The sequence below is a fragment of the Lissotriton helveticus genome, chromosome 2_1, assembly GCF_964261635.1.
Source record: "Lissotriton helveticus chromosome 2_1, aLisHel1.1, whole genome shotgun sequence".
In the NCBI taxonomy this organism is placed as follows: domain Eukaryota; kingdom Metazoa; phylum Chordata; class Amphibia; order Caudata; family Salamandridae; genus Lissotriton; species Lissotriton helveticus.
Genome location: NC_136059.1, coordinates 1517168974 through 1517184398, shown reverse-complemented (window position 1 = coordinate 1517184398; position 15425 = coordinate 1517168974). Strand labels below are relative to the sequence as shown.

The 15425-nt window shown below is 40.6% G+C and overlaps 1 protein-coding gene across 2 annotated transcripts in view; it reads left to right on the top strand.

Annotated features, from left to right (window-relative positions):
• The window catches only part of LOC144818734 (zinc finger protein 484-like), a 253023-nt gene that overhangs the window by 151899 nt on the left and 85699 nt on the right, over positions 1–15425 (top strand). The window contains exon 5 of one of the 2 annotated variants that reach the window (XM_078676425.1): positions 8344–8445. The exons of the other annotated variant lie outside the window; for it this stretch is intronic. Coding sequence (XP_078532551.1) covers positions 8344–8445 — 102 coding nt within the window. The remainder of the gene's footprint in view (positions 1–8343; positions 8446–15425) is intronic. 2 annotated transcript variants of the gene reach the window in all.

Sequence of the window (15425 nt, the reverse complement as noted above, 5' to 3'; positions counted from 1 at the left end):
TCAGTGCCGTGGAGATTACCTGGCCTCATTTAGATATATTTACAGCCAGAGACATTCACAAAACTCGTAAAAATACACACAAGTCAGCGAAAAAAGGAGAAATCTAAATTGGCAAATCCACAGATATTACAATAAAACATGCTTTCTCTTTTTAATTCCAGAAACCGCCGCAACTCCCTGTATTCATTGCTCAGAAATTCACGTGGTTGCAGCATTTCTGCTCTGAGCACAGTTGCTGCTTCCAGTTTAATTAAATATTTTCCTTTGTATTTATTTATCATGACTTTCGTGCTTTTTTTTAATATAGAGCATAATGTTTTCATCTGAAGAGAGCATTGTTTCTATCGACGTACATTATCAGAACAAACTTTCGTAACAGAAGATAAAATAACTCAACATGTAATAATCTAGCAATGCACAGTGCTGTCTCTTGAGTCACTTACACTGTGCACATCCCCTGGGCGTCATGGCACATTCACATAAAGGTCCCTTTGTGCAAGGTTATCCTCAAAGAATGTTTACAAATTTAGCAAGGTGCTTTTGCCAAACATTTAACCCATTGAGTGGATTCAGTTATGTCACTTAAACCACCGCACATTGCATTTATATGTTTTAAAGCAGAGCTAATCACTGATAAATAAAACTGAAAGACCTTTTACAACAAGCATTGGCATAGCCAATAGGTCTTGCCTTTGGGACCTTAGAAGTGTTTAGTTATCCAGCACAATATACTTGGTGCAACAACATCAACTGTTGCATGGCTAAACACTTGAAAGGTCCCAAAGGCGAGACCTATTGTCTATGCCAATGCTTGTTTCCATTTGTCTTGTACATGTTTCTGTTCATTCTTGCCTGTTTTTCCAGTCAATAGTTCTACTTTATTTGTTATTTTTACTGCTTTTTTTATATAGCCCCCCTACAATTAGGACATTTTTGTCAACCTTTATTTCTTCTCTCTCCCCATCTCTTCTTTGCTTTCCTTTACATTATTACATTTTTGCGTCTATCTTTTTTCCCTCCTTCTCTACCTTTATCTTTCATCCTTTCTTGTGGATTTACATGCCCCTTTCACCATTCTAATCTCTTTGGTATTTTTCTTTATTTCTGAGTGTCTCCCTTTCTCAATCGAGGTAGCTCTTTTTGGTTTTTTTTCTCATAGTGTTCTTTTTTTATAAGTTTATTCTCCTTTACTTATCTCCTGTTTACCTCTCTCCCTTTGTTTAAAATACTTTTTCCAACCCTTCTTTTTCACTGTTTCTCTTCATTAGTTGTCTCTTGTACTCTCTCCTAATCAGACTCTCTGCGTCCTTTTACGTTGCTTCTTCCATCGCTTGTTTTTTCCCTTTAACGTGCCTCATTGTCTCTATGATCAGCAAATAAGCGAGTGATTGAATAAGGCTTAAAAAGAGAGTAAAAATTGCATTCTTTACACATCGCTGGGATTTCCTTATATCTATGCTCAAACTCTTCACTCAAAAAAAGAAATGAGCCGACCTTGGTCACAGTGATGATGATTATAAACAAAAGGTGGGAGGGTCACTCATTGAGGAATTACACAAATACTTGTAGTCCAAATGTTTTTTCTTCTTTATTTAGGTAATTCTACCCAAGACACATACACAGCCAACGCGTTTAGTTACTTGTTGTAATTTCGTCAGAGCTGAAAACAAACATGACAAGATAAAAATTACATTTAAAACTTAACAAACAAAAATTATATGAAAAAGGACCTATAAAAGGCAAAGCAAGACGGAAAAAATGACAAGCGTACGTTTAAAAAAAGACATCTCACAATCACAATACATACAAATTGACAGTTCAATCTCAAAAACACCAAAGATTTTTATCCAAAAATGAATAAAACCAGGCATAGCATATCATGCCCATTCATCTAATTAAGCATAATAACAGTTAAAAAACATTTACTTATATTTACAATTCTATGCCATGCGCAAAACGAGCATCTAGGGGATTGAAGGTTTAAGTATAGGTGACACAAGAGGAGAAGAGAAGGAGAAAAACGAGAGAGAAGGGAGCCTTTGAATTTCAGGCCCAAGGATAGCAGCCAAAGGTGCCTTGTGACCAAAAAACTAGTGACACTACCCGGAACGGTATAGATATCCTTTACATCTAAACATATGATGCATGTCTAAAACCAGGAGGGAAAGGGAAGGGGTTGGAAAGGAGTGGAGAACATTGATTGGGGGAGGGGGCGGGGGACGGAGAGGGTAGTGTCAAATCAACCTTCTACATAAACGTATAAATGACCACTCACCATGTGCTCTACTGTTTGAATTTAAACTAGGAGCCGGTTAAAGTTGCAACGCGAACGTGGATAAGACAAACGCAATTCCACAAATCTGGGAAAACGCTGTAAAGAAACAAAAAATAAGAAAGGAATAACAAATATTGCAACAAATGTTTGAAAAATAAGTCCCACTATTGGGCATATAAAATCCAGAGAGCAATAGTAATTAATGTGCAGGTCATGGGAGTGGATTGTCTCTAAGCGAAAAACGCGAGTCGCCCGAACACTGTCGTAACCAATCAAAATATGGAAAACCATGATACAGGCCACTCACCCTGTGCTCTCTTGCAGAAATTAAGCCAGAGAACTCATCACCATCTAAGCGACACAATTACGTGAAAGGGCCTCATAGATCCACAAGTTGTAGAAGGCACTAACAAAAGGGGATATGCCAAAAGATAATTTAATTGCACATGTGAGAAACCACAGCATAGGCATATATGCTGGGCTAATAAAGTGACTACAAAGCAAAATAACAATCTACCACAGAATCAAACAACTCATTGTCTAAGTCGGTCCTGACCCAAAAACAGTCGTTCGTAGGCAACCACTTACCAATTGTTATACTTGTTACGAGTAAATCAAAGGGCGTGATGGGCGTGGTCTTGGAAGGAGGAGACTCATACTCCTGCCCACAGTGATGATGATGTTGAGGTTGGAACCCCAAAGTGTGGTCACAGTTTTTCTTTCAATGGCCATTTGTAATTGGTGCTTCTCCTTCTGGTGAACAAACGACTGTTGTTGTTGCTAGTTTTCTTTTGTGCCACACCTCCACAGGCTCTTCCTGGGCATTTCTGTCTTCTGAAGACACTTTCATCATCTCCTGGCGCCTTCCACAAGGCTTTATGGACCAGGCAGAGAGAGATCCAAGTGGCCCATGCCAGTACAAATTCATGGAGTGTAATACTTTCTGGCCCATACTTACACCAAGTTTGAAAAGGGAAATTATGTATTCCACGGTTTTAGCTCTTGGATCGGTTTCAGGCAGTTGCTAATCTTTGCATATCACTCCCCATGTGGTGCTTTGGTGTCAGCTGCAAGGAGGGATGGGGTTTAGAGCTACTAGTCAGGGGTACCAAAAACAAACTAAAATAGATGTTGTTTATCTAGCCAGTATACAGACTTGCTGCGCAGCAAGTCTGTATACCGGCTAGATACACAGCATCTATTTTAGTTATGCACCCTATGTGTTCTCGAGCAAGGGACCCTTTTGCTGCTGCACCAGATTGATTCTAACAATTGTTGACTAGGACTCTGGAGGGAAGCAAGTTAGCTAATACAAGGACTTTTTCATATCTTGGTGTCCTTTTTAGCTATAACGATACTTGGTCCCAAGCAATCGTCCAGAAAAAATTGTCTTTTAACAGGTCCACCAGTGCCTTGGCTACCTTTACTAAGAGACATGGGAGGAAACCCCCTAGTGAACTTATACATATATATAAGGCACAGTGTATTTCTGCTGCGGTATACGGGGCTGGGGTTTGGGGCATTTCTAATCCCTCCTCCTTGCAAACAGTAGAAAATTCCTTTCTTCGTTTTATATTCTGAATGTTCCACCTGGTACGTCTTCTTTTGTCTGCCATGAGGAGTTGGGCCTTTCGTATATTACGGATCTTATTAAACTTGAGCCCATACTTCTCTGGCACAGGATTTGGGTTAGCGAACAGACCCAACTAAATCGTGATATCCTGTATGATTGTATGAAGCTAGATGGAGCATTGAAAATTCCTTGGCTCAGGTATATATTCCAGTTTGTTAAAGATCTTGGTTACCCTGAGTATTATTTAAACCCAAATTCAATGACCCAAATTGCAAGGAAATCCCTGAAGAAAGACTGCTTGGATATATTGGGATCTGCTAGATTAGTGGTTGAAGCCCCCAAACCCACAGTCATTTACCATCAGTTAAGACTTACAACCTTTGCCATGGAACCATATCTAAATTTTGTTCCCAAAGGCCATGATAGAATGCTATTAATGAGATTTCGACTAGGAATAGTCCATAGAATTCTGTCTGTTCCGTTAATGAATGGTTTGGTCAAGAGAACTCCCTCGGTGTATGTGTGACTTTACTTCGGAACAGTCTACCATTCATCTACTTTTCTTTTGTACGTTTTTTAACGAACTAAGGAAATTTTGGATACTCCCCATTTTAAGTTTCTTTGGCCTAAGGCAATGCTGTCCAGCCCTTGTTCGATTGCAATATCTAGAGAATGAACTGGTGGCTTGGAGGGTTTCTACTTTTCTGAAGAAAGCTGTGTGGCTGAGGAAAAGTATGTCTTTTGAACCCTGATGGGTTTTCTATCCCTGTAAATCTATCTGTATAATTATTTTAAAATGTATTGTTCTATCATCCTTTTTCGATCTGTAATTTTTATACTGTGATTTATTTATATTTTTAGAATTTGATGTCTGTTTTTATGATTATTTGCATATGATTGAATAAAGCTTGATTTGATTGACTAGGACTCAAAACTGGTTATTCTGGAGTGCCCTTAGGCAATTATAACCTTTTGACATACCTAAAACAAAGGCACAAAATAGGTGCAGGTTTCTTTACTGAGTCACAGCTCAACCTGCTGGGGATAAAACGTCTAAGAAAGGATGGAGCAGGAAGGGGCAAGGACTATCCCTACACTTAAGAGGGTCTCTCTGTCTGTCTGAGGCCCCCTTTGTCTCCTGTCCTGCCGACCCAAGGGTCTGGTCCATTGCAGAGAACCTCAGGAATTCTATAGGGGAGCCATGCGTGCATGGTACTGGCTAGCATGCTCTCTCTAATCCCTCCAACTTGCCTTTTAGGTACCACTTAGACTCAGGAGTTCCAAAATGGATTACTAGGTTCTAACACTCGAACATAGCACATGCGCCCAGGCTCATCCGACTAAATATTAAGCATACATGCAACATCCATGTCCAAATGGATGGGCAAAGGACCCAGTTGGAGGGGATTGACAGACAGAAGAGAAATCAACAGGCAACCCTCTTAATGAAGGAAGTAGATTAAAAAATGCTGGTCCTTCTGTCAGTTCACCACAGTCCAATGAACTGACATTAGTCCTACTCAGTGAAGGGGGCTGCTGACTATGTGTCCCTCCATACAACAGATGCCAGCTCTCGGTTCCATTATGTGTCACAAAGGGCAGTCGGGTCTCATTATGATGTGAGTCAGAAAGCTTTCTGACTCACATCGTAGGTTTCACTTTCGACCGCTGCATTACAATGGCGGCAGTCGAAAGTGAAACCGGCCGGTCATTCCGGCTGGATGAGCCCGTTGGAACCTGCACGTAATCCCTATTGGATGGCATTTCCACTGTCTGGATTATGATGTCTGTTTCTGACAGGCTTTCCATTCCAGGCTTTCTGGCATGGAAAGCCTGTCGGAAAGCAACTTTGGGTCCCCTAGCAGGTCCTCCTTCTCCCTGCAGCCTCCGGTTGGTGGCCGAGGAAATCCCTGCACCATGTGGCAGGCACACGGTGCAGGGATTTGCCCAAACTCCCTTTTGTCTATGGGAGCTTGTGCTACGGCCAGTTTATTGCCGCAGCACAAGCGTAGCACAAGCTCCCATCCGGAAATGGGAGTATGCGTCCGCACCATGTGCGGTCGCATCATAATAAGGTATGGGGAACCGCCGACCAATGGTCGGGCGGTTCCCATACGTATATGGTGATGTCCGCTCGGCATCGTAATAAGGCCATCAGTCTTCAAGCATGATGATTTTTGTGCTAACACCAACAAATAACCAGTGACTTGTTTTGAGGGTGACTCAGTACAGGGGTGCACACATTCCTAAGCCATGCTGGAGACCTTTTCCAACCCAACAGTATTCATTTAGAGGTGTGAGCAGCAAGTATCTTAACATTCACACCTTAAAAGTTGCAATAATTGCTGCAGCTGCAGCTGCAGCTCATAGAAGGTAAGAAGTGAATTATCCTTAAGCAAATGGTTTATTCTAGTGAACTTCAGAGAATACCTGGGTTTCTAAAAATAAAAAAAAATAAAGAAGCATACAACCGTTTTGTGCTGTTTCATGACTTTTAAACCACATTGTAGATTTATAAAAAAACAATATTATTTTAGGACTATAAGTATTCAGTGATACACAGCAAGCTCCGGAAATGTAACTCCTTCCTGCTTTGTGCTCCTTCCAGTCTACAAAAGCCTAGACAATGTTGAACCAGTGCTCTTAAAAAGAACTTGACCAAATGATACTCAGCATCAAAAGACAGTATATAACTATCCAAGCAAAAATTGTGAAGACCACTAAGGTATTGTGTACTTTGTATGTGTGTGCCGATCTCGGTAGCTCTAGTGTCTATGTGGAATGTAATGTCAGTGTTTTTTATATGTACAGCGCTGGGGTGGCAGTTGACGGCACAGGCTGAGCTGTGAACACGTAGGGGCCAGATGTACAACCATTCCATTTTGCGTGTTGCAAAAGTGTTTAATTTGTTTCCTTTTTTTCTTCATCTTCATCGGAATGTACTAATATGTCTTAGACACACTTGGTGATTACCAATGGCATCGCAAAGACCTGCCTCATCAATATTCATGGGGCTGGTCTCAATTTACAACCCTTTGGGAATGGGCAAGAACACAGGGATACTGGGGAAGGCAGATCAACATGTCTGTATTTGCTTTTTACATAAAGCAAAAAAATAATTTCAAATGTTTTCTGTTTTCCTTAAAGGAAAACGTGATCCGTATAAAAGAAAAATATGGAAAATGTTCCTTTTCATTTTTAGGTCAAGCTTGGGCAGCACATGCGTTATTGGAGTATGGACTTGAAGCTCCGCCCATATTTTTCATTGGCTTGTGTCATTGTCCTTTGTAAATGCTGCCTTCTGATTTGTTAATAGGCTTGCTAGTCCCTTCTTAGTACCGTCTTGTCTTCATTTGTATCCTCCCATGAGGACTGGCCCATTTACTTCTGTTGTTACATGGCATGTCTTATTTAGTCTGTAAGCACTATTTTCTTTATTGAGTTTCTCCTACTGCAGGCACGACATGCTTTATTGCAACATTCAGCACGCCATGTGCGCCTTCACTTTCCGAGCAGCTCGGGATAATGGCAGCTGCTTCTTTGAAATGAAATAGGTCTCGCATTTTCAAGAGTTTGAGCTATTAGCATTGTGAATGACAATGCATTTTATTTGTGTTAATTATCAAAACAGATAAATAAAAGGCATAGTCATTTACAATGGCAATAGTTTAAACTCTCGCAAATTCGAGACCTATTGCTTTGCAAATGCTTGTTTAAGGGCAGGCAGTGTTCCGTGGGACCACTGCCTGCTCTTAAAAATGTTTTTGCATACATTCACAAAGGGTAATGGGGACCCCTTCCCATTTGCGACTGGCTTACCACCAAATTGAAGTAGGTGGTAATTGCAATTGTTTTGCGACTGCATTTGCGGTTGCAAGACAAGCACACATATCAGTGTGACTGGCTATTAGGGAGGGATGCCCTTGGCACACCCCTTCCTAACTTTATTTTGTGAGTTGGTAATATGTTACTGACTTGCAAAATAGGGTTTGTACGATTTTCCGTTTGCAACAGCTAAAAATGGTCGCACATCTGGCCCCTACTGTTTATGGGACTCACAAGTACCTGCATACTTGCTGAATAAAGAAACCTACATTCAGCCTGACTGTACCCTGCTTCTTTTTAATGAGTAAGGTCTGTGCAGCACTGTTGTAGTAATCACTGCTGAGACCTTGGCCAAAGGTATTAACAGTCGCCTTTTTATAAATGAATGTGGCATGCACACGTCTTTGCCTTACATGACTCAGCAAACATTTTACATCTGCCGTGCTAGTAATCTGCCCAGATCATCGGTGGTGGCTTTTTCAGCTCCTTTCTCCACTTGAATGGTGGGATAAATAGAAGTATATAACTGTCAGGCTTGTTCTTCATTCTGCTTAATATCTGCCCTTTGCAGTGACGGTGCCATCATAGTTAAAAAAAAAAAGAAACAAAATAACACATGAATAGTTATGATTTTAAATGCTACAAAGTGATTTTATTTTTTGTCGAGCAGGATTTCTGTCTGTAAATGCTGATAATCTATTGAGGGTGGAAGAAAAGACGAGGAACAATTATTTGCCAGAAGGATTAGAACGCAGCAGGAGTCCGTATTTGGGTAGGTTAGAAATGCCTCTGGAAAGTTGCATTGCTGAGACTGCCAATTAATTTCTCTTTCTCAGGAGAGATATGTTGCTCATGCTGTTGAATCTTTAGGTTTATAAACATTTACAGTAAATGTCTCAAGACCAGAGAAGGATGAAGACATGGAAGTAGCAAGAACAATAAAATAATCTCCCCACACTTAGAACTGTATCCCAAATTGCACAGAGCGAGTGTTTGAGGCATATAATCTGGTACATGTTTGGCTCTCGGGGTCTATCAGAGTCTATGTAGTATCGACAAAGGTAACCTCTTTCTAGGCCCGAGTAACGCCGACTTACTTTGTAAGAATGAGTTGAAAAATGCATTTTATACACTTTATAACTCAGAAAGGATCAGTATGGAATCCAAGAAATCCTCCGTACTAAGTTATATGAGCAAAGAACTGCATAGGCATCCCTCACCAATATATCTTACTTTGCCTATGACTTACTGGGAAAGGAGCCTCTTATTTCGGCTGAGAGCAGGAACTGTTAAATTTTTGTTATGTTTCCCTCTTGGTTATCGGCCCAATCTTGAATACACATTATGCCCTTGTGACGGGGTGAGCGTACAAACTGATCTGCATTTCTTCTTTTTCTGTAATTATTATTTAAAATATGTGAAGTTTCTTTTAACTCCATTTTTAAAACAACAGAGACCTGTTCCCTTGGATAAAGCCTATCAGATGCTGCTCTCTTTAGAAAATGAAGAATTTGTTTTTCGCACTTGCACTTTTTTGAAAATCGCCATCCGAGCCCGTAAGATGATGACCAACCCCTGAATTTTGAATTCTGTATGGAAACCTTGCTAAATTAATTGATGAATTGTTAATGGTGTATCAAATGAACTGTCTAACACCCTTTTATATGGATTTTATTATATTATTGTAAAATTGTTTGATTGTGCTTTTATGGATTCTTGGAATCCGAATAAAGATATTTGAACTTGAACTTGGTACATGTTTGTGGTTGTTGCACCAAGGGAATTCTGCAAATAAAGTGAACAAATCTTGCATTTTATACCTCAGTTTCCAAAGAATTTGGTCTAAACGTAGAGGCTTTCTAGGTAGTTCTGTACGGGCATTTAGGAACAAATGAAATTCATCATGAGCTGGTTACTGAGGACATCCATCCATCTTTCTCACTGTCTATTCCTTTTGTGCTCTCTTGTTCCCCCACCACACTGCCAGTCGTATTTCTGAGTGTTTGTTTCCATGGTAGTTATGAGTTTCTGTTTGGTGTCCAGCATTTTCAATCAAAAAATGGATCCATACATTCAAATTGTATTTTGTTGTGTAGATGTACTGAGTGGCAACCGTCCCCACTCATTTGCTTAAGTGGGTAATTCAAGGCACCCCTGGATTAAGAAGACACAATTCGTCCCTCGCCATCGGAATTGCTTTACCCTAAATACAGAAATTAAGTGATGCTTTCAGATATCGTCGGTTTTGAAAATGCATCTTGCAGTGTTTGGTGTTAAAAAAAGGTGACTTGAACATAGAAGTTTGCCCCAGTTAGTAGCTCGATTCCGCCCATCCACCCCAAACAACAGATCTGACATTTCAGCATGAATTGTACAGAATATCTTTCAAATGAAACATGCTCGCAAAGCTTTCAGCAGGACCTCTTTGCAGCTAGGCAATCCTTTCTGGACCTGTCCGACTGAAGAGATTTAGGTGTCAACCACCCAGGAACCCATCTGAGCTTAGGGAAGCTGTGCAGTTAGCATGAGATCTATCATTCTCTGGCAGCAAAAACTTCAGGTCAGCGTGCCGTTTTCAATGGTTCTTGCGCCAAGCGTGGCATTAGAACTCATAAAAGCTTCACGAACAATGTGTATTGTACAGAGATCACATCTTACAATTGACAAAGGCTGTGGTAGATATATGCACAATAATATTCACAGTATCTTAATATCAATTCTTACTGTTTAATCCTTTAATCCTAAAATACTGGTAACATGCCTAAACTCCCTTTCTCCCTGACAACTTGCAACAAGTTAGACATTACAAGTACAATCCTACAGAATGGCTTTCCAGTTAAAGCAACTGGAAGAAATGTGCACACAGCCTGCAGCAGTGTTTCTCATATGGTTGGTCAGTGCTTTCTCGAGCTGTCAAAAAAGGCTTGGAATCTTGCCAAATTAAAAACTCGTGTTGAAAAGAAATGGATCACTTGGGACTAATTTCAAGGAGTATTATTTGTAGTGCATAGCAGATTACACAACACCGTGCCAATATCTTATCTGAAACAATGTATTAACCTCTCCCTATGTAGATAGGATTTGAGCACACTGCAAAAGGTCATAGCAAAAAGCTTTTTTCACATATATAAGATAAATAAACCATGCTTTGTGTCCTCGTGTTTACTCAAGACAGATTGCAATAACAGTGACTCAAAAATGTGTATAAACATAAAAAACAAGCAAACAAAAAAACACAACATTTATGACCTGGGAATCCTATTTAATCTTTGTCCACAGCATGACTTTCATTTAGTGTGAGAGGACCAACTTGTTTTGATGTCAACATTCTTTCGCCCTTGTATATAAATTATAAGGTAATCTTTGGGGCTGAACCTGGAACAAATTAATTGTAATAGAATTAATACATTTGTATTATTAATTGGAGTGGTCAATAGGTGCGTACTATCTGAGCTACTTAAATGGTAGGTAAGGTAATAATTCCTGAAAAGAACCTTCGCCAGCCCACCGTAAACTACATGGTGCTGAAGTGCCAACAGCCAGCAAAATACAGAGAACTATTTACAGGCTCAAATCAAGCTGTAAAATGAGAAATGTAGAAAATAGTTTTAGATACATTTGTGCAGGTTGCCCATATTATTTGGTGATATCAAGAGTAATACTTATAGTATCACTGGTGTGGGCAGGATCTGTTAATGGTAAAAGACCATTTGCAATGTTTGCTGATCAGCTCAATAAAAATTCTCAAGTTAGTGTGAATTTAATATGTTTTTTTTTTTTGCAGAGTTTTATATAGCGCGAACTAGAACCGAACCGAATCAGTTATCAGAGCGCTTTACATAGCACCAGTTACGTTACATGAGGACACACTTTCATTTTAGGCACGGGGAGATTAAGTGATTTGCCCAGAATCACAGGAGGTTTTTGGCGTCGTTACCGAGACTCGAACCCAGGTCCGAGGTCGAGCGCCTTAGCCGTTAGGCCAACCCCTCTACTTATTGCACTGACTCAACGGTGCACATAGGGTTGTAGGCTCAGTAATAATTGTGAGCTATCAGGACTCTGATAAGCATTTGAACATGAAATGAGCATTTGTAATCTGAATTGGTGGGTAGGGTGCTCATTATAAAAGAAGGTTCCCATAGTTGTCCAAAACAATTGAAGGGAGTGTGTATCAGGGCAAACACAAGGAGATTATGGATGGAACACTGAAACTTTTCAGATACTCGCCCCCAGTCACTATTAGATCTGGGTTGAATACATCATTGCTCTTTAGCTCACTTTGCCACCCCAATTTAGACCCAGCCATATGCAAATCAGTCTTGACCTTGTTCCTCATCAACAATCCAGCCCGAACTGCCAAAACAGGTCATCCCTGTACCGGAAACAAGCATCCTGGGACTGGTTTCGGGGTAACACCCCTTATCAGCCATGTTAGCTTGAATCTATAGGCAAAGTGAGCAAGGGACCCGCATCTGGGCATACCTTGCCAACTTAGGGCGAACAAAGCAAACACAAGGAGATGTGTCTGCTGTGTGTATCAGGAACACTGCTCCAAGCTCTCAGGTAGAGAGAGGCCGATTGTCTGACCACCCATTCATTAGTGAAGGCAATGTTGCCTCCAAGAAAATCAACATCCCAGGGCAGACAGTCACTGTCAGACGCAAAGCGATTTACAAGCTTGCAGCAGCATCTAATCATTTAAAAATGTCTGACTGATCCACAAAATGAGGTCAAATGGATAAAGAATTTGGTACACTATGGGCAAACTAATAGTGTCTCTGCTCAAAGCATCTGATAACTTGAGGCCTGTGTATGATGGCGGACGGTCAGACCGCCATCGCACAGGGTAGGAGACCGTCCGACAATGAGTCAGCAGTCCCACCCGCCCAGTTGGATATGACCACCTGAACGGTGATCAGAAAGTGGTTTTTACTGCTGTGGCATGGCTGCGGCCCAAGAAAAGAGCCGCAGCACAAACCGCAATAATATCAAGCACTTAGTAGACAATCATGCACTTTGTGCCAGGCACCATGTGGTGCCTGGCACTCGGTGCATGGATGTGTGGGGGGCACTACATGGGCCACCCAGGCCACTTAGCAGTGGCCCACGGGGCTCTACTTGGGGCCCCCCCCAAGTCAGTTTCTGTCTGCCTTTACATTGCGCTGGGACCACCATGCAAAGGCAGTCGGAAAGGGACATCCTAATCCCTACGGCATTGCCTGTGCAAGCACCGCCTCAATTCTAGGGTTAGGATTCCGACCACCGCCTGATGGGGTCTTGGATCCTGTCAGAGGTAGCGGTCTTTCCTCCCAATCTCTGCGCTCCGACCGCCGGTATTGTAATCCAGAGGTCGGGCTGGTGGCCTGGATGTCAGGCGGCTTCTGTGGCGGTCCGCTCACCATCATAATGAGGCCCTAAATTATGATTCTATTTTATCAGCTGTGTTCACAAAGGTTTAAGACATAATTATAGAAAATAAAAGCACAATAACATTTTATGTAATGGATCAGCCGCAAAAGTTTTATTTTAGGATCGTACGAGGGTTATTTTATGATGGTCAGCAATATGATGGTCAAGGATTATGGGGAGAAGACACATGCACAATGAAATATAATTGCCATATATTCATGCACATTATGACAGAAAGGAAGCCCAATTACATGAGTAACAATTAATCTGTTATTGTACCACCATGTATAGCCAGGGTACCAACAGTCTATGATTCTCTCATAGTTGCGTCTTAGTCAGATGCTTATAATACATTAATCAAAGAACAAGAGAAATGCCAGTACTGATAACATTTATTCAATGATAGAACTCACCATCCACACCAAGAAAATTAATTCGAGATAGGGAATTGCTACTTAGTCGCAATTTTATTTTATAGAAATTCAACAGTTATTACAAAGTTTATCTGTTCATAGAAGAGAAGCATTACAGAAATTAGAACAATAAGGGACACATCAGATCACATTCATTGGAAACCTCATACATTCCAAAACCGCTATCATGTCACAGTCAACAAAACATTCACCACATTCATATCTGACTCAAACAAACCAAATACTGCCGCTACAGGGAGAAGAAAATATACACTGGATCTGCACAAATTATACAATAGTTCAGTACACTTGTTTGAAAATATTACATTCCTGTCTATTTATGAATTATTTGTCATTCATTAGAAATTAATACACTGAGAGGTAATGTACATAAAATGGTAGGGAGCCTGGGAGTAGTAATGACTCCTGGGTACTCAAGCAGACCAGTAAGAAAGTGGCCTACGCGTTTCAAATCCCCTTTTATTCGTCAGGGATTCTCATCAGGGCCTCAGACACACCCAATAGCTTAAATGTAGTTTCTAAGGGGGTCCAAACGGGATAGGCTTCTCTAGGATGACAGAGCCACTAAGTGGCTAGGGTTAAACGGGGATGACTCAGGGTTTAAGCTGTGCGGAAAACCAATCACGGACCTAAAGGGTTGACTCCAACCGCCGGATTTGCAAAATGGTATCAAATAGGCGTGAAGGACGAGAGTAATCTTCGTAGCCTTCAAAGAGGAAATGGGCGCATTCCCACTCCATTGTAAATCGTTCGTGCTACGAAGTAGCGCTTCAAAGCGGTAAAACGTCGCTCATCTTAATAGTAGAGGGGGCAGCGTCAGCACATACCCGCTGGTCCAGCGTGTACGGAGGGATTGTATCCAACGCTGTCTCTCTTCTGTCTGCAAACTGTCAGCGCCTGACTTCGCGCTAATCTCTCACGCGCCTGCATTAATAGCAATTCTTGCGTAAAGAGTAAAGCAGATTAGTCGCTAATAATGCTGTACCACTCTTCCATGTCATTAAGTTCCATTTCTATTGAATTGCAGCAGAAGATCAATTTTTATTCCATCTTCTGTAAGATCTGTTGTAAGTCTCCTCCTGTCTGTTGTTTTCTCACCAGCTCAATCACTTGCCACCATAGATGTGAGTTTCTTTTGTACAAAGTGTGCTACCAGTGGTGCAAGGTATATCAAGTATTGTTATAGGATAAACAAAACTGCTCAAGGAACAATGAAGTATTATATATCCGAGCCCAGTTTTGATATGAAGATTATGTATATGATTAGTACTAGCTGGGAAGTACAACAAGTAATTTAAAAATTGTTGCCCTCTTTGAAGGTTTTTATTCATTGTATAGCTGTAAAACTGCGCTCAAATTGAACTCAAAAGCAAATTTCTTTTTATCAGATGTTTAACGTTTCAAACAACATAAAGCCTCCTAATGTGTTCTTTTTTTTATCATATATAATTGTAACCATGGCATTATGTAACTCAACTTTTAAATATAGGTACTAGGCATAATGGTTTAATTCAGGCTTTTGTTTTGGTGAGTAGTGAAATTATAAAGACACTGAACACATTTAAAACATTCTTGTTCATGCTTCACATTTTGTGGTTATTCCATTGAAGAACCTGCACATCTACTATATACTTGTGATGGGTTGCTTAACTCTCGCAATATTAGTCGTGGACTCTTAACAACCCGTGAGGCTGTTTATGCTTGTTTTTTGTAAATTTCCCATCCAGTACACATCTCACGTTCTGCTTTCAACATTGAAATGGTACGAATATTGAAAGCTTAGTTCCTAAAATGCAGGCAAGTAGAACGTGTTGACCTGTTAGACCTAAAAGTCTGTGTAGAAGGAGAGTAAACAAAATTTCAGGTCAAGATTTACGTTTATTCTCTTGACCTGCAAATCATATTT